Here is a 17,107-nt window from a genome sequence, read left to right on the forward strand (position 1 = left end):
GAGAGCATTCTCTCTGCTCCTATGGCCTTCCTTACCCCATCTGCCCATTGCAGCCCTCACCTCCTACCCATTCTCATCTCCCACCAGCGTCAGCCTCATGAGCCTCTCCCCCCTTCTTCCCCCAAACTCTTCCCAGGCTGACAGCCAGTTCTCAGCCTCCCTGCCTGGAGCTGGCAAGCCTGAAACTGCTCAGGTCCAGACCTGGACATTTGCAATTGCCCAGCCCCGCCAGCCCCCTGCAGTCAGTAAGCCCTGCAGGACATTTCCTGTGCCTCACTGTCTGCCGGACCTCCGTCAGGAAATACCCAGCCTGGGGCTGAAGAGTGGGCCTGCCACTGAGCGGCCTGACCAGGGGTGGGGATGTCATTTGTGTGGGTGCTTGGCCCTGGCTTAAATCCTCCCAAGTACATTAAAAGGTTAGGGAATTAGGAGAAGAGAGGTAGTGGCGGACATCTTGCTAAGAGGTCACCTAAAAAGAACAAAGGCTGCTTATGCTGATATAGAAAGAGCTTTAAAATACATAACATCTGAGTAAAGTAGATATGGCTAGTATGATCGTAATGTTGTTGGGAAAAAGCTTATGTAACAAGTATATATGCTTGCACATGTGCTTAAAAAAATCCAGAAGTCTGCATAGATCTAGCCCTGGGGAACAAGACAGAGACACACGAAGGGAGAGCACTAGGGGGATGGCTTTGAGTTTTCTTTTCCTTTGTCCTCTTCTGTACTGTTAGAGGTTCTCACCATCTACATTGATTACTTTCATGTAAATAGGGGAGATCAGCTGGCTCTCCTTCAGGGCCATCTTGGCACAGTTCTGCTAGGGACCCTTGCCCTCCTCTCCTCAGAGCTCCCTTCTACTAACCCCTCTTCTCACATCTGGGAGCCTGGATTCACTTTGGGTTCCACCTTGAGCTTTCTGTCTCTTAATATCTAAAGCATTGACCTCCCAGCCTTGGAGGGAGAGGATGTACAAGAAGAGAAGAGTAATTATGAGCCCAGGCCCAGCCATATTGTCCAAAGGAGCAGAAGGAAAGGGGCTTCCTCTACTCCTCTCAGTTCCCGGGAGACGGATCTGGGGTGGCCAGTGGCTTGGGCAGACCTCTGGACACGAGGCAGCACAGTCCCAGGCTGGAGGCGGGGGTCTGAAGCAGACAGCCAGCCCTGGCCCAGCATTATCCCATTGCAGCCAGGTAGGGGAGGTATACCCTGGCTGGTTGCATGAGAGAAAGACTTATAGAAGGGCTGACCCTGACCACTCCCAGGCTACGACCCCTGGGAGAGAGGAGAGGCCGCCTGTGCCCTCAGTGAAGTCCTTCTGTTCTTTCATGCCTACAGAGGAGCCAATCCGGCTGCTGCGGGAGGTGGTGTTGTTGACAGATGACCGCAACCTGCGCGTGAAGGCACTGACAAGGAACGTGCCTGTGCGGGACATCCCGGCCTTCCTCGCGTGGGCCCAGGTGGGCTGAGGGGGCCACACCGGGGCCCCCTGCCATGGAACCATTCCTGAGAGGCCACCAGGCGCCCAGCGTAGCACCGAAGATGCCCACGTGCCTGAGCCACCAATCCACCCAGACAATAAACCATCCTCTTCCAACCCACGCCGTGGCCGTGCTGTGGGGGAGCTGCTCCTCACAGAGCCCCTCCTGAGGGTCAGGCGGAAGCTGCTGGGACCCTCCTGGGCTGCCAAGATTTAGCAGGGAGGTGGCTGGCTGCAGTGACATCAGTGAGAGCAGGTGGGTGAGCCGGAGAGGCCGCCCACGGTCTCAGCCTTTCTCCCTCCCCCTGTCTAGTTCAAGGGCTTGCAGAAGGCCTTCTCAGCCCAGGGACTCAGCCGCTTTCTCAGCTGGAGATAGGGCAGGGGGTTGTGTTTCCATCAGGTGCAGGTGAAACGATAGGTCCCCTTAATCTTCAGAACCCCTGTACCAAATGTGTCCCAAGAGGCTTTTGGTCATGCCATGAAGAGAATGCCCAGGGTGTGTGTCTCTGAGACCTGGATTCCCGGATGGACCCAAAGTTGGATTCTGGACACCATGTCCCATAAAGCAGCCCTAGGCCCCACCTTTTCTACCCCCTACCCCCAAACACACATCCATCCTGCTGTTCCTCCTGTCCTCTTCATTCTGGGTCCATTAATGCTTTGTCCCTTGTTCCCCCTTGGATAGTCATGGGTCTAGAGGGAAGGGACATCTGGTCTTGGGCTCATGCTTCCTGGGAGGCCTTTGCCTGCTCCTCTCACTCATTGGCCTTCCTTTTGCTCTAGTTCCCATTTCATGAAATTTCCTCAGATTCTTCTCAGTTCCCCACTCGTCTCTCCTCCCTGTTTCCCTCCTGAATCATCCCCTTGGCCTCCTTGCCTTTCTAGTTGATTGCTCTTACCTCCCTGATCCCCTCAAATTCTTCATCTCAGGTCCTTGCCATTGGGGTTCCCAGTCTGAATCTTCTTCCTCTTCCAGTACCTCTGCCTTCTCTGTGCCAGGAACCTAACAAAGCTTTCCTTCCCTGACCTTTCTCAGGCCCCTGTGCTCTGAGAAACTTCCAGGCTCCTCCAGCCCAGCCTTGAGGGTAGGGTAGGCCAGTGCCTGAGAGGAGCATTTGCCTAGCCCAGCGCATACACCCTTTCTAGCTTTGCCCTAGAAGAACTTGACACAGGGGCATTATGGCCTTTAAGGTTTTTGTTGCCTCTCTAGCTGGCACGTGTGTCCAAAGCCTCACTCGAGGGGCTTCCTACTGGGAATGGGTTCTCCCAACCCCAGGACAGGGATGAAAGGAATTTGGAGAAAGACAGGAGAAGGAGCCAGGAGTCAATTTTGGTGGGACCAGAGGGGGAATCCCCCAGAGCTCCCTGTCTGGACTGTACGGCCTTCCCAGAGGATGGGAGCACAGCTGTACCCTCCCTGAGGCCCAAGATTATACCAGGAGGAAGGGGTACTGTGCAGGAGAGCCACCAGTGTTTTGGGGTTGTGAGTCCCCCAAGGGCCTCAGAAGACTGGCTCTTTGGGGTAGAGGGTCCCAGCCTCTTTTTTGAGATCCTTTCCCCTGAATGAAGGCCAATGACTGGGTGGGTGGGAGACCCATCTCCTCTCTGTCCCATTTGCAGCACTGGTTTTGTTTCCTTAATAAATTTTTAGTTATAAACATGCCTGACCTCTTGCCCGTCTGTCTCTGGGACTGGGGAGGGAAGAAGGTCCAAGCGTCTCACTGCACCTGTATGAGGGTGCAGTGTCTGGCCCCTCCACCCACCCAGGTCCTTGTGCAGGGTGGAAGAGAGCATCGGGGGCCAGGGTCCTTGGTTACTGCTTTATTGCTGTTTGGTTCGAGTATAGAAAATGGAAGCGGCTCTGAAAGAGCCTGTGTACAAGGTAGGAAATATACAAACGGGGAGGAGGGAGCTTAAAGAGACCACGTTCCCGCCCAGCCCAGCCTGGGCTTGGGGTGGGGGGCCACCCGGGGCGCATGCAATAAATATGGTCCGGGCCCCCAGGGGAGGGAGGGATGGGGAGGACACCGCGGGTGTGGGAGACTGGTAGGCTAGGGCTGTCTCAGCCCTCTGACTCCGGAGGGAGGGAAGGGTTGGCCCTGGGGCTAGTGCCACTTGTGCAAAATGAGGAACTTCACATTATCAGTCCCGGGGCGGGCGAGAGCAGGGGGCGGGGGGGGGGGGCCCTCCGGCCGGCTCAGTCCCCTCCCCGCTCCCCAACTCTGCCCGACGCTCCGACCCCAGCGGGGAGATTCACAGTGAGAATGGGTGTGGTCGCAAGGGCCGGAGGTAGGGCTGGGAGCGCCCCAACAGTGACACCCCTCCCTCCAAGAGCAGCACGGAGCGGGGGAGGAAGGGGGCCAACGAACCACAGGAAGAGGCGGAGAAGGGCCGGGGGTCTCCTTTGGTCAAAGCTGATATCAAAAATATAAATCTCCCTTCCCCCATCCCACCCCCGTCCCGGGGTTTTACCCCCACCCCCACCCCGGGCTAAGGCACAAAGCAGTGAGGCCAGGTGGGGCCGCCGCCACGGCGGCGAGGCTGCCGCTGCTACTACAGTTGTCCCGGCGCGGTGTGCCTGCTCGCTGCTGCCGCCGCCTTCCCCTGGGAAACACGGGCCAGGGGGACCACGCGACGGCGACGACGAGGCGGGCCGGTAAGAGGCGCTCTAGGTTGGGGAGAAACGGTCGATGGTCCGGCCGTCGGGTCCGGCGGCCAGGTGCGCTCCCTGGCTCAGCACCTCGGCCGCCTTGTCCGGGCTGAGGCCCAGCTCCGCGGTGAACTTGGCCAGCGGGTAGAGGCTCTCGAGCGCCACCTTGGGGTCGTGCAGGAAGTGCGTGGTCTGCGCCAGCAGCTCGGCCGCGGCTGCCTTGTCCTGCTGCTTCAGGCTCAGCTGTTCCGCCGTGAGACGGGCCACGGCAAAGACGCCCTCGGGGAAGTCGAGCTTGCCCTTGCCGTCGGGGCCAGGGACGCCCGGTAGCCCCCCCAGACCCGCCAGCGCCCCGGCCGCGCCCGCCGCGCCCCCCACGGCGTGCATTTTCATGTGGCTGATGAGGTTGCGTTGCTGGGCGAACTTGCCGCCGCACACCTGACACTCGTAGGGCTTCTCGCCCGAGTGGATGCGCATGTGCTCGGTGAGGCGGTACTGGCGCGTGAAGCGCATGCCGCACGCGTCGCATGCGAAGGGCTTGAGGCCCAGGTGGCTGCGCATGTGGCGCGTCATGGTCCCGCGCTGCGTGAACTTCTTCCCGCAGATGGTGCATGGATAGGGCCGGGTCAGCCAGTGCGTCTTCTCGTGCTGTCGCAGCGTGGCCGGGTCCTTGTAGCTCTTGTCGCACGACGCGCAGCGGTACGGCCGCAGCAGCTCGCCCAGGCCGCCCGGAGCCCCAGCGACCTTGTCCCCACTGCCTCCGAAAGGGGGCCCCAAGCCGGCGGCCCCCGCAGCTACCTCAGCCGCCTCGGCCCTGCCATAGAGCGCCTCCTCCTCCTCCACGTGAGCTTCCACGTGCGCATTCAGCTGCTCCGAGCTGGGGAAGCCCTTGCCGCACGGGATGCAAACGTACAGGTTGTCACCGAAGCTCTCGGGCTCGCCATACGCCAGGTGCGGGCACGGGTAGCCCTCCAGATGGCCGCCGGGCGGGCTGGGGTCCTCGCTGCTGCCCGTCTCTTCGCTGCTGCTCTTGTAGTCGTCACCGTCGCCGCCCGCGCCTGGCCCATCCAGGCTGCCTTGGTACCGAGGCGGCGCCAGGCCTAGTGGGGGCACCCCGGGGGAGGCAGCCGGGTCCCCGCCGCGCTCCTCGCAGCGCTCGCTGGGCGAGCCGCGCTCTCGGCCCAACTCGTCGCCGTAACTGCCCAGGCCTGGCTCGTGCTTCATCCAGCGGTAGAGGAGGCTGGGCCCGTCGGGGCGGCCCGGGGGCTCGGGTCCCGGGCTGCCGCCGCCGGCGCGGAACGGGTCCGGAGGCGGGCCGGCCTCCTCCAGCTTCTGGAAGGGCAGCGGCGGCAGCGGCGGCAGGGCGAGCGGGGGCTCCTTGTAGGCTGCGGGGCCGGCGCTGGGAGGGCTGTCTGGCCGCGGGGGCAGTTCCCGCTCGGCTGGCGGCCTCTCGGAAGGCGTGGAGCCCGGCGGGCTCTTCTTGGACAGGTCCAGGCCGCAGAGCGGGGAGCAGCGGCGCTCCGGGGCGCAGAGGGTGGAGGCCGGGCCGGGGCCCGAGGCGTACAGCTCCGCGCAATGAGTGTTCACTGCGGCCTCGGGGCCCGCGGACGGCTCGCCAGTGGGCGGTGGCGGAGGCCCGGCGGGTGACGAGTAGCAGGCCTGGATGACGGGCGTGGCGGCCCGAAGGCCCCTGCCCGGCCTCCCGTAGGGTGCGTAGCCGCCGCCGCCTCCGCCGCCACCCCGCAGGTGGCAGTACTTGCCGTGGCGCTTGAGGCGCTTCTTGCACAGCGCCACGAGGTCGGGGATCTGCAGGTAGCTGGCAGCGGCCAGCACGGCGCCCAGGCTCGGCTCAGCCCCTGGGGCCACAGCCGCCGCGGCTGCCGCCTCTGCGCCATCAGCAAGGCGGCCGGTGTAGATGAAGTCCAGCACCAGGCGGAACACCGCTGGGCTCACCATGTCATGGTCCAGGTTGAGCAGGTTGTCATGCACCACCAGGGACTTGAGGTAGGCGCTGCTGGCCGCCAGCACGTTCTTGTGCGCGCGGAAGAGGGCGTTCTGCACCACGATGATCACGTCGCACAAGAAGCCCTTGGTGCGCTGGTTGTTGAGCTGCAGCAGCAGCTGCCTCGAATGGCCCGGCGCCTCCATCGTGTCCAGCATCGTCTGCCCAGCACACTCTCCTGCGGGGACACACAGCCGCGGGGTCAGAGCCTCAGCGCGCCCTTGCTGCCTGTATCCAGCCGGGCGCTGCTCCCCCCCCCCAACTTCCCCTTCCCCTCAGCCGGGCAGGGGCATCGAGCTCCGCGGCCTGGGCACTGGCAGAGGACTGGACCGGTGGCCTGGACCAGAAGACGGCGTAGAAAGAGTGGATCTGGAGAGAAGGCCCGGCTGGCCTACACGCCCAGCCCCGGATGCCACCGGGCACACAGGCTGGGTTCTGGGGACTTCCGAGGAGAAAACTGTTTGGGGGAAGTGACCCCTTCAGAAACAGTTACCGGATTTGAGGAAAATGTCCGCTTCAGGAAAAGTCATTCAGGGCCGAGAAGTTTGCCCAATTGGGGTATAAGGGAGCCGAGTTAAAAAGCGCCTCCCGCCTCGGGAGAAGTTGCCCCAGCTAGGGGAAGTGATCCAGTGGAGGGGAGCGCGGTGCCCGCCGTGGCGCCGCCCTGCCCGGAGGCTGTCAGGCCCTCAGTTGGGACCGGGGCGCGGCTGCGGCGCGGGGAGCGGAGGCAGAGGCTGCCGTGGCGGGCAGAGCACGAAGGCCGGCCCCGACGCGGGGAGGGCGTTATATCGGGGCAGGAGGCTGAGGCAGGAAGCAGGTGGGGGGGAGGGGGGAGCCACGCAGCTCCCAGGGGAGGGAGGGGGCAGCGCCCCGGGCGGGCACGGCGCACAGCCGGCTGTGGCCCTGACCCCGGCCTGCGCCCCACCCGCATCCCGGCCCCGGCCTCGGCCTCGGCTCTGCATTCGCGGGCCCCGGCGCCTCCCTCCCTAGCTCCCTTCGGCCCCTTCTTCACGGGAACTCCGCCGCCCCAAACTTGGGGAAAAGTTTCCCAACTTCAGACAGTCCGGGAGAAGCGCGCCAGCCCGAGTCCCTCGACTCCCAGCTTTTCCTCTCGGCCCCCAATCTTCGGCAGCCAGGCGGCCCTGGAAGCCTGAGCCGAGCCCTGAGCTCCCCTGCCCGCTCGCTCGCCCGCCCACCCTGTTCTCCGCCTGGCCCGCCGGGCCTCGCGGCCCGTTACCTGCGGCCGCAACCCGACCCGGCTTCCCTCCCCGTGGCAGTGGCAGCTCCTAGCCGGCGCCCCACCCGCCCCGCTGCCAGGCGCCGAGCTGTGCCAGGGCAGCGCCCCTGCCAGCCCCGCCCGCCGGCTCCCCTTCCCTTCCCTTCGCCTCCCCTGCCCATGTGCAGGCAGAGTCGGCCCCGGGCCACTGACCCCGCCGTGAACCCGGCGCAGAGCAGCGGCCCGGCGGTCCTGAATCCTCTAGAGGCGACACCCCGAGTCCTGAACGCCAGCCGTATTGGGGCACCCGCGCTGGAGGATGCGCCCGAGGCGGCCAGCGCGTTAAGGACCGAGCTGTCCGGGTCCCCTGTCCCTCCCGGTCCCGAGCCTCCGGACCTACCTGGGGGGCATGTCGGAAGCCCCGGCCCCGGCTGCCGGCGGATCCAGGGGGGGACGTGGCTGCGCTGCGCTGCCCTCCGCCCGCCGGGCCCCCGGTCGGTCTGTCCTGCTGGTCCGTCCTCCCCGCGTCCTGGTCGCGTCTCAGCCCCGCCGCGCTTTCCGCACACTCTTATCTGGAGCGGCCCGGGCCGGCACGCGCTGCTGCAGTTATGGCGCCACCTCGCGGCCGTGCAGGGCTTTGCGCGGCACAGCCGCGACCTCCTTCTCGCGCACCTAGGTTGGGTTGAAGGCTCACAGATGCGGAGCTGGACCTGGGAGAGGGGTCTGTTTACAGGTTCACCCTCCCAGATGTGGCCACGTGAGAACCCAGGCCCCAGAACTTCGAGGCCCACAAACTCTGGGGTTTTGAGCTAAACGTTCCCTTGTACATGTTTCTAGATTCTCACATTGCCTCAGTTTGGAGAAGTCCTGCCCGCAAGGAGAGGACTCTGGGGACAACTAGATGGGGGGAGGGAGGTTAGGGAAGCCGTAAGAGAGAAGGTAGACAAGATCTTGGGGGGGCGACTTCTTAGACATTCCTGGATGGGACTGTCCGTTTATACCCACCCTACCCCCAACACGCCCACCTTCACTCAGCCACCTGGGTTTAGGTATGCACGGAATAAACCCATTTGCACCCAGACCCTCTCCAGGTACTGACACCTGCGGGCGCGCGTGTCGGCACAAATACACGTCTGCCCTTAACCAAAGTTCAAGTCCTGGCTCTCTGGGATAATCCCGAGGCTGTCACGTAGGGCCCTGCATGAGCCTGGGCGGGGCTGTTACCCAATCAGCCTGCCCCGAACTTAGAGGCCTCTGGAGCGACCCCAGGATATTCGACTGGGAATGGCTGGACAGCGCCTCCTGGGGATCCCGCAGAAGCGACCCCAGCTTCCAGATTCCCCGTGTGAGCCATTTTGAGGGACCTGCTTTCTTGACCTCGCCTCCAACCCGATAACGCGGAACGTGACCGCAGGGATCCCCCGGCAAGGTTCTGCACCCCACAGCAAGGCTCGGTTCTTGCAGGTGACGCCCCTTCTGGGAGGGAGGAGACCCCGCACTGGCGCTTGGGCACTCGTGCGGCTACTCCGGAAGTGTCCCTACGCGGCCCCGCCGCCGCATGGGGCCTGTTAGTGAGTGCCGGGTCTCCGCGGCCCACGCTGCACCTCCTCCCGACACCTCCTGACCCCTGCCCACACGTCGGAGGGTGGGAGTGGGTCCCAGAGAACGCCTGCAGCCTCTGATTGGCTGCGCCTTCCTCAGCCGTGGCGCGCGAGAGGCTGGGGCGCAGAGTTACCATAGTAACCGATGAGATTCGCGCGGATCGCGTCTCTCTAAGTCCTTGGAGAGCTTAGCAACCGCACAGGGCTCCTGGGCGGGTGGGTGCCGCGCTCGCCGCCCTTCGCGCGGTCCTCCACCCCTACGCCCCCGCCAGAGGTAGTAGCTGAGTCACTCATTGAGGGGCCGCCAGCGCGGCCACTCGTAGTCCCTGATAGACACTGAGGTCTCGGGCGCCCCCCAGAGGCTCGATTTCCTCTGCTGACATCTTCATGGTCTCGGAGCCCTGTGGTGGCTTTTGGTCCAGGCTGGTCCTTCTGACTCCCACCGTGTCCTGACCCTGTCCTCACCGTTTCTACTCCATGTTCTGGATCCATTTTATCCCAGTCCTCTCCTCCGTCTACCCACGGTCACCTCACTAGGGTTGCAGTGAGAATGAAAGAATGAAAACCGTGTGTTCAGAGCCGCCAGCCTCTAGGGAAAACAGACCACGACATCTTGACCGAGGGATGGATGTGTTGTGCGCTGAAGCGGAAAAAGGTGTATGGAGTGCTGGAGAAAGGTGAAAAGGCTCCTCGGAAGAAGTGCTCTTAGAACTGGGTTTTTTTTTTTTTAAAGATTTTATTTATTTGACAGAGAGAGATCACAAGTAGGCAGAGAGGCAGGCAGAGAGAGAGGAGGAAGCAGGCTCCCTGCTGAGCAGAGAGCCCGATGCGGGACTCGATCCCAGGACCCTGAGATCACGACCTGAGCCGAAGGCAGAGGCTTAACCCACTGAGCCACCCAGGCGCCCCTAGAACTGGGTTTTGATGGATGAATAGGAGTTCTTCCCCAACACAGAAAAGCAGCCCGGGAGAAAAGAACCACAGGAACAAAGGCTGGAGGCAAAAGAAAAAGAGGTGGAGTGGGGGGAGACTCCTGGAGGATAGACTCCAAAAGTTGTTCAGGACTTCTCCCCCTGCGTTTCTACTGGAATCTTTTATCCTCTTTTTTTTTTTTTAAAGATTTTATTTATTTGACAGAGAGAGATCACAAGTAGGCAGAGAGGCAGGCAGAGAGAGAGAGAGGAGGAAGCAGGCTCCCTGCTGAGCAGAGAGCCCGATGCGGGACTCGATCCCAGGATCCTGAGATCATGACCTGAGCCGAAGGCAGCGGCTTAACCCACTGAGCCACCCAGGCGCCCTCTTTTATCCTCTTGATGGGACCAGATCCTAGCCCCACAAGGAGCCCCTCAACCCAGTTCACTTTTGTACAGTGTCCACTGTACCCACTGTCTTTGTTGTTGTTTTTTTTTAACACTCTCCCCGGATCCCCACTCCCTGAATTAACTCACTGTCCCATCCCTATCCTCAGGCTGTCCTTACATCCCTATGAAAGGGTCTCACAGACTTGCAGCCAGCCTTGCTGCCTTCCTGTGGACTTCACTCTTCTTCAATTTTTGATCTTTCCCTCCCTCCCTAGTTTCTATCTACCCTACTAGCCTGGCACTGTTCTCCCTCAACACCTGCTCCTCGCCTCTACCTCCCCCCCCCAATCCATCTCCTCTCTCTGTGAACACATTCACCCTACTCCATTTAGAACTCTCCTCAATTGATGGAACCAGGATTGTTCATTTCTCTGCTCTTGTTCAGGGGAATTCTGTCCCACACGGCTTAGGGCCTTCCTGTAAATTCATACCTCCAAGGAACTCTAACTCCTCCAGGAAGTGGTCTTGCCACTCCATCCTCCAGAGATCCTTCTCTGTCAAGCCGCTGAGCCCTTGGTCTCCCTCACTCATTATCACCCACAAATGGGTACTGAATGGGGTCTGCTTGGTGCCAGGCTCTGACACTGGCACTGCCGACCTGTCCTCCTTCCCGCCATTTGCTGAGGTTTTCTCCTCTCCTGCCGCCCCCCACCCAACTCCTCCTTAGAGGAACCCCTTGCTCATATCCGGGGAATGCAAGCCACTCTTCTCAACTTTTCTGGGGTCTCCAGCTCCTGACTGGTTCCTAGACCTCCGGGACACGCACCCCCCCACCCCCCGCGCGCCATTCCTCCCAGGCCCAGACTCCTACAAAGCTTCTGCGAGCCCTGGGCTCCCCCACTCTTCTCCCATTTACTCGACGCCACAGCTCTAGATGCTGCTTTAGGCCCCTCCTCAGGTCTAGCTTCCTCTCCTGTACCTCCCACCCCAGGGTGATGACACTGCAGTGGCCACGCGTGGTGTAACGCCACCGAAGGTCATCTTGTGACGTCACAGAGCCGTCGAGTCCAGGAACTGAGGAGTGGGAGAGGGGGCTGCCGGTGGAGCACCTCGGAAGGCCCATCGGGAAGTGGGATTGCATCCCCCAGGTGTCCCAGTGTGCTTAAAGGTGTAGGACCCGTCCGCCCTCCCCGCACTGTCCTCCCGCCGGCCCCCAGTCCGCAGTTCCGGAAAGTTAACCCTTTGTAGACCGGTACAGGGGCCCGGGCTCCCCCTCCCTGTTCCTGCTTCCGTGCGCCCTCCTCCCCCTCCCAGCTCCCCGTCGCCTTAGTCCCCCCCAACCCCCCGCCTCGCCACTATAAATAGCCCCTCTTCCCGTTTCCTAAATTCCCTGCTGACGTCGGCAGCGCGTCAGTGTGTAGGAGCCGTGGCCGCATGAATGAGCCGCCGCACGAGTACTACGCGCGCCTATAAAAGCAGCGGCGCCAGCCGGGCTGCGGGAGGCGAGCAGGAGCCGGCGCGACGCGGCCCGACAGGTAAGTGGGACTGACCGACCGACGGTCTACAGATGGACCGATGCACGGACACGGACGGAAAGGCAATGAGGAGACCGGCAGACGGCAGGTTGGCTGGCCCCTAAGGGGTGGGATTGGGAACAGGGTGTGGGATGAGGATCCCCTCGCAGCTGGTGGAGCCGGGCCGGAGGCGTATCCAGAACCCCGTGCTGCACTTGCCCGCTCCCGGATGAAGACGCAGCCACTTCGGAGGAGCATCGAACAGAGGACGGACCCCAGGGTCCCTGCGACATTTCCTGGGGCTCCTGCGCCATCCTCCCAAGAAAGTGGGGCGAAGATGCTGACGCCCCAGAAGATGCGCCCCCTCCTCCCCCTCCCCGCACCGCAGTGACTCAGCCTCGCTGCCCCTGCCGGCTGAGCGGGGCTACCGGAGAAGGACAGACGCCCACCTGCCCGCCGACCTAGCCTCGGCTCTTTCGGGACCCCCACCCCGCATCCAGTCGGGCACCCCCTCCCCGTCCCATCCCGTCGGGCTGGTCCCTTTGCGCCCCCAACTTCCCGCCTCTGCGCGAGGAGCTGTCCTCTCAGGACCAGGAGGGGGCGGGGCCTCGGCCGGGCTGCCCCGCCCCCCCACCGAGCGCCCCCCCCGCCGCCGGAAGTGCCTCTCCGCAGGGACATATTTGACGTCACAGGGCTTTGACGTCAAGGGCCGCGTGCCTGTCCGCAAGCTCTGGGGCCGAGAAAGGCGGGAGACGCGGGGGAGGAAGAGCAGCAGCGCCCCCAGCTGCAGGCAACGGAGGCACCCCCGCCCGCCCGGGCAGAGCGCCGGCACCTTGGCTCTAGACTGCTTACTGCCCGGGCCGCCCTCAGTAACAGTCTCCAGTCACGGCCACCGACGCCTGGCCCCGCCCCAGGACCGCGGACCCGGCCACCTGCCGCGCCCCCGGCCCCTCAGTTCCCCAGGGTCCCTCAGCCCAGAGATAGCGCTCCGCGCCGCCGCTGTCCGCGGTGCTGATCCAGCGCAGGCGCTGCCATCCGCCCGTCCGGTCCCTGGTCACCAGAGGCTGCGAGGGGCGGCCGCTCACACGCACACCACACGGCCCCCGAGCCCGGTCCCCATCGCGCGCTCTCCCCCCACTACCCCCTCCCCAACCCGCTGTCCTGACGTCTGCCTGACTGGAGCTGCCACGGTGCCGTCAGTAGCGCGCGCCCCGCCCCCGCGTCTCCAGGGCAACCGTGGCTTTCGATTGTTACTGTGGGAACCGGAGGTAACAGTCTACAGCCATGGTCGCCCCGCAGCACGCCCACGCACTGCGCCCGCCGCGCACTGCCAGCCCCGGATGGGGGAGACCAGGAGCAGAAGGAAGCGGGGGCGGCGAGTCAAGATCCGATGTATCTATGGGGGCGGAGGGCGGTGAGGTGCTGGGGGTGGACTGCTCTCGGGTCTGATCGCTGCGTGTCTACCAAGGCAGGGAAGGAAGCACGGTCTGGGCAGTATGTCTGACCGTCCGCCTCAGTGACCGTCCTGTCCTCTTGGCTGAGGTTGCAGCCAGGGAATGGGCGAAAGAAGGGGTAGTTCTGGGATTTGTGTTCTATCTCCTCGGTGGGAGGGAGGCGGCTGGGACCTGAAGGCCTCCTGCGGACTGAAGGGAGTAGATGGAGCAAAGTTTTCCTAAAATGACACAACAGCATTCTTCCGGGAAGCCCTCTGCTGAGCAGGCAGAAAGCGTGACTAATCCTTGAACCCATTTTCTGATGCAGCCGTCCCTCACTCTTCTCCCCGCTCTTTCATCCTCTGATCCATGTAGAGTGATAAGAAAGGTCCCCAACCCTCAGGAAGCCAGTGTGCTTGTAAAATTAACCCGGTCAGTAAAGCATTGTCTGAATGTATCAGCAGCCTCACTTCAATCGGTGCTGGATTCTAATTTGAGATAGTGTCTCAAATTAGTTCTAAAGTGGAAAAGTGAATATGAGAGGGGCTGAAGTCCTATTGGTCCAGTGAAGTGTGAGCAACGACCTTTTCAAAAACACACTTATATCTCCTACCACCACCACCAACACCCAGTGCAGGGGCTGACTGATGGATACCGGGTGCTGGACTTCCCTAGGCACAGTCCTGTAAATGGTCAATGCAATCCAGTCCTGCCTCTCATTAATCCAATTTTCTGTTACCTCTCCATAACCCCTCCTTTGTTAAACTACTTTTAAGGCAATTGGTGCTGGTTTCACAGCTAATCAATTCCCACACGCTTCCTTCCTCCCACTCACGGATCCCAAGGTCTTAGATTAAATGTTCTTGATTCTGGAATCCAGAGGCCATCTGTGGGCAGACTGTAGTGTGTGCAGATGGGAGTAGTGCACTGGGAAGCAGGAGGTCCAACCTGGCCTCATCACCGACTGGTTATCATTTAAGGGGCTGGGTTTCTAAACTTTGTGTAACGTGGGATAATAATCATTCCTCTCTGGCCGAAGTGTAAGGATCAAATAGGATCACGTGAGTAAAAACCTTTGAAAACTGCAGAATGCTATTTCAATCTTAAGTATTCTACTAGGCCGTTATGTCTTTGTGAGGGGCTGGTAGCATTGAGGAGACCCCAGCTCTGGCCACTTAGGCAGAATGAACAGGGGAAAGGAGCACAACTTTCTGAGCAGAAGCTCTTGGACTTGGGCTATGGAGGGGACTTCTTTGCTCAGGGACTACTCTCAAGAGCTTTAGGTATTGAAGGTGGAGTGAGAGGCAGAGAAGAGAAATGGGAGCAATATTCTGAAGGGACCAAGTTGTCTGTAATTTGAACCCATCTGGAGAAAATGGTCAGAGGAGGGAAACCAGAGAAGTGACTTTAGAGAATTTTTTAGTATCTTAGAACCTCAAGGAGTGCACCCCAACCCCAACCTGTTTTATGGATTAGGAAGGTGAGACCCAGACAGGACACCTAGCCCAAAAGTCGTGAGTGCTGCGTGTCCTCTGTGCACTTCTGAGGTTACAGGAGAGAAAGCAATGACTAGGAATGGTTAGGAATGTGAATTCTGGATCTGAATCCAACTTTGGGTAAGTTACTTAACTCCTCTGCACCTGTTTTCCTCAGTTGTAATATTAAGTTAATAGTGGCTACTTCAGGAAATAGTGAGATTAAATTGGGCAACTCTCTAAAGTTTCTGCTTTTCACAGTATCAGGTGTAGTTAGCACTCCACCAAAGGTACTCCTCTTTCTAACCTCCGGACCTCATTTCCCTTAGATACAAATTGAAAATGTTACATGAATGGTTAATTGGAGAGCTTTCTTCCCATCCCTAGTGGAGCGCATGAGAATCCCAGGTGTGTGTTGTGTTTTTCAAATAGCACGTTTACCAGAGACTTATATTCCACTCTCTAAGGCAATGGTTTTCAAGGTATGGGAGTGTCCAGTTCAGGGAGTTTGCCAAAATGCAGATTCCTTGGTCCAGCAGCTGGCTTGGTAGGTCGTTTTTTTTTTTTTTTTAAGGTTTTATTTATTTATTTGACAGAGAAAGATCACAAGTAGGCAGAGAGGCAGGCAGAGAGAGAGAGAGAGGGAAGCAGGCTCCCCACTGAGCGGAGAGCCCGATGCAGGACTCGATCCCAAGACCCTGAGATCATGACCCGAGCCGAAGGCAGCGGCTTAACCACTGAGCCACCCAGGTGCCCCTTGGTAGGTCAAGTTTTTTGTTTTTGTTTTTAATATTTTTTTAAGATTTTTTTTAATTTATTTATTTGACAGAGAGAGAGAGTTCAGAAGTAGGCAGAGAGGCAGGCAGAGAGAGAGAGAGAGAGAGAGAGAGAGGAGGAAGCAGGCTCTCTGCTGAGCAGAGAGCCCGATGCGGGACTCGATCCCGGGACCCTGAGATCATGACCTGAGCCGAAGGCAGCGGCTTAACCCACTGAGCCACCCAGGCGCCCGGTAGGTCAAGTTTTAACATGATTCTGATGCAAGTGGTCTGTAGCATCTGTGTGGGGTAGGCGACAATGACCCCTAAGATTCTCTGTTGCTTCTGGAGGATGTGATGGGAGAGGACATCTCACTTGTTGGGAAGCAGTGACCACATGATCTCTTTCCTTCTAGCTTGGACATTTTCTGATTCTTAAGGCAGGAGGTGGGGGAGGGAGAATTCTCACCCAGAGCACTGAGCACTTCTGCTCCCCCTAATACTGTTCTACTCTACCCTCATCCTTCTAACTTTAAACCCTGGCTTAAAATTCATTCCCCACTCTATCTTGTTCTCTCTCTTTTCATCCTCACAGTAATTCCAAGTAGCAAGGGCTGTGGTAGCAACTGTCATCGTTTTCACCTCTTGGGACCTCACTAAAGGGGGCAGGCTATGATGGCCATGGGGGCACATGAGCTCTGAACTGCATACTCACTGCATTCCACTCTGAACTCATTTCCAGAGAAGCCGGGGATCTTTCTGTGTGTGAAATTCGTAAGATATTAAATACTATAAATCCAGTATTTTCTGAAATCCTATGGGCCAAATTCAACAGGTCTGTAGCAGTAATTCAGTCCATTTCTGAGTCCCCTCCTTTTTTCAAAGGGATCCCTTTAAAACACCCAAGAGCTGGGGTGCCTGGGTGGCTCAGTGGGTTAAGCCGCTGCCTTCGGCTCAGGTCATGATCTCAGGGTCCTGGGATCGAGTCCCGCATCGGGCTCTCTGCTCCTGCTTCCTCCTCTCTCTTCTGAGCCTGCTTCCTCCTCTCTCTCTCTGCCTGACCCTCTGCCTACTTGTGATCTCTCTCTGTCAAATAAATAATTTTTTAAAAATCTTAAAAAAAAAAAAAAAAACCCAAGAGCAAGCAAAGCTGATACTAGCAAGGGGGAACTATCCTCCCATCCCCACTTTCTGCTGTAAAGGTCCTAAATTCCAGTAAACTGGGTCTGCTGGGGGAGGGCGGTGTAACTCCAGTTTTTTTTTCTTAGACAACTACTGTTGTTAGTGAAGAATTCAGGATTTGGGGTAATTTAAGGTATATTAGTCTGTCTCAGGATGGGAGGAGGTATTTGTGCTATATCCCCTAACCCGATTCCTATTCAATTCCTAAACTCCCTGGGAACAACCATGCTTGAGGGCTAGATCAGGGCCTCCTGGGATATTCCAGAAAAGGAATGAGGTCGTGATCCTGCAGAGGCAGGGCTGAAATCAAAGAGCAGGATGGGCCACAGGTGGGGGCACTGGAAGCAGGGCAAGGAGCTAAAGTGGGCCGTCTTTAGAGTGTCTGGGAACGAATGATCTCTAAAACTGGAGGGGCTACTTAGGCCCTGGCTGGATCACTACAAAGCAGCATCAACCCCAGAAACTGCAGGTGAGGGCAGATTTGTAAAAGGGTTTCTT

The 17,107-nt window shown here is 59.6% G+C and overlaps 2 protein-coding genes across 3 annotated transcripts in view; one reads left to right on the top strand and one right to left on the bottom strand.

Annotated features, from left to right (window-relative positions):
* Positions 1–3,142, top strand: part of SMG6 (SMG6 nonsense mediated mRNA decay factor) — a 251,682-nt gene extending 248,540 nt beyond the window's left edge. For both annotated transcript variants that reach the window (XM_044248158.1, XM_044248157.1), the window contains exon 19: positions 1,339–3,142. In XM_044248158.1, coding sequence (XP_044104093.1) covers positions 1,339–1,469 — 131 coding nt within the window. In that variant the 3' untranslated portion in view covers positions 1,470–3,142. The remainder of the gene's footprint in view (positions 1–1,338) is intronic.
* Positions 3,143–3,940: 798 nt separating this feature from the next.
* On the bottom strand, positions 3,941–7,989 carry HIC1 (HIC ZBTB transcriptional repressor 1). Its single transcript, XM_044248159.1, has 2 exons — positions 7,749–7,989; positions 3,941–6,310 (listed from the first exon to the last, which is right to left on the bottom strand). The coding sequence occupies exon 2, from the start codon at positions 6,288–6,290 to the stop codon at positions 4,149–4,151; it is 2,142 nt and encodes a 713-aa protein (XP_044104094.1). The 5' UTR covers positions 6,291–6,310; positions 7,749–7,989; the 3' UTR covers positions 3,941–4,148.
* Between the last annotated feature and the right edge of the window lie 9,118 nt (positions 7,990–17,107).

This window comes from Neovison vison, chromosome 5 (genome assembly GCF_020171115.1).
Source record: "Neovison vison isolate M4711 chromosome 5, ASM_NN_V1, whole genome shotgun sequence".
In the NCBI taxonomy this organism is placed as follows: Eukaryota; Metazoa; Chordata; class Mammalia; order Carnivora; family Mustelidae; genus Neogale; species Neogale vison.

What these genes read in the sequence shown, in the direction of transcription:
- HIC1 (XM_044248159.1), bottom strand. Translation starts at nt 6,290, where the DNA reads ATGCTGGACACGATGGAGGCGCCGGGCCATTCGAGGCAGCTGCTGCTG.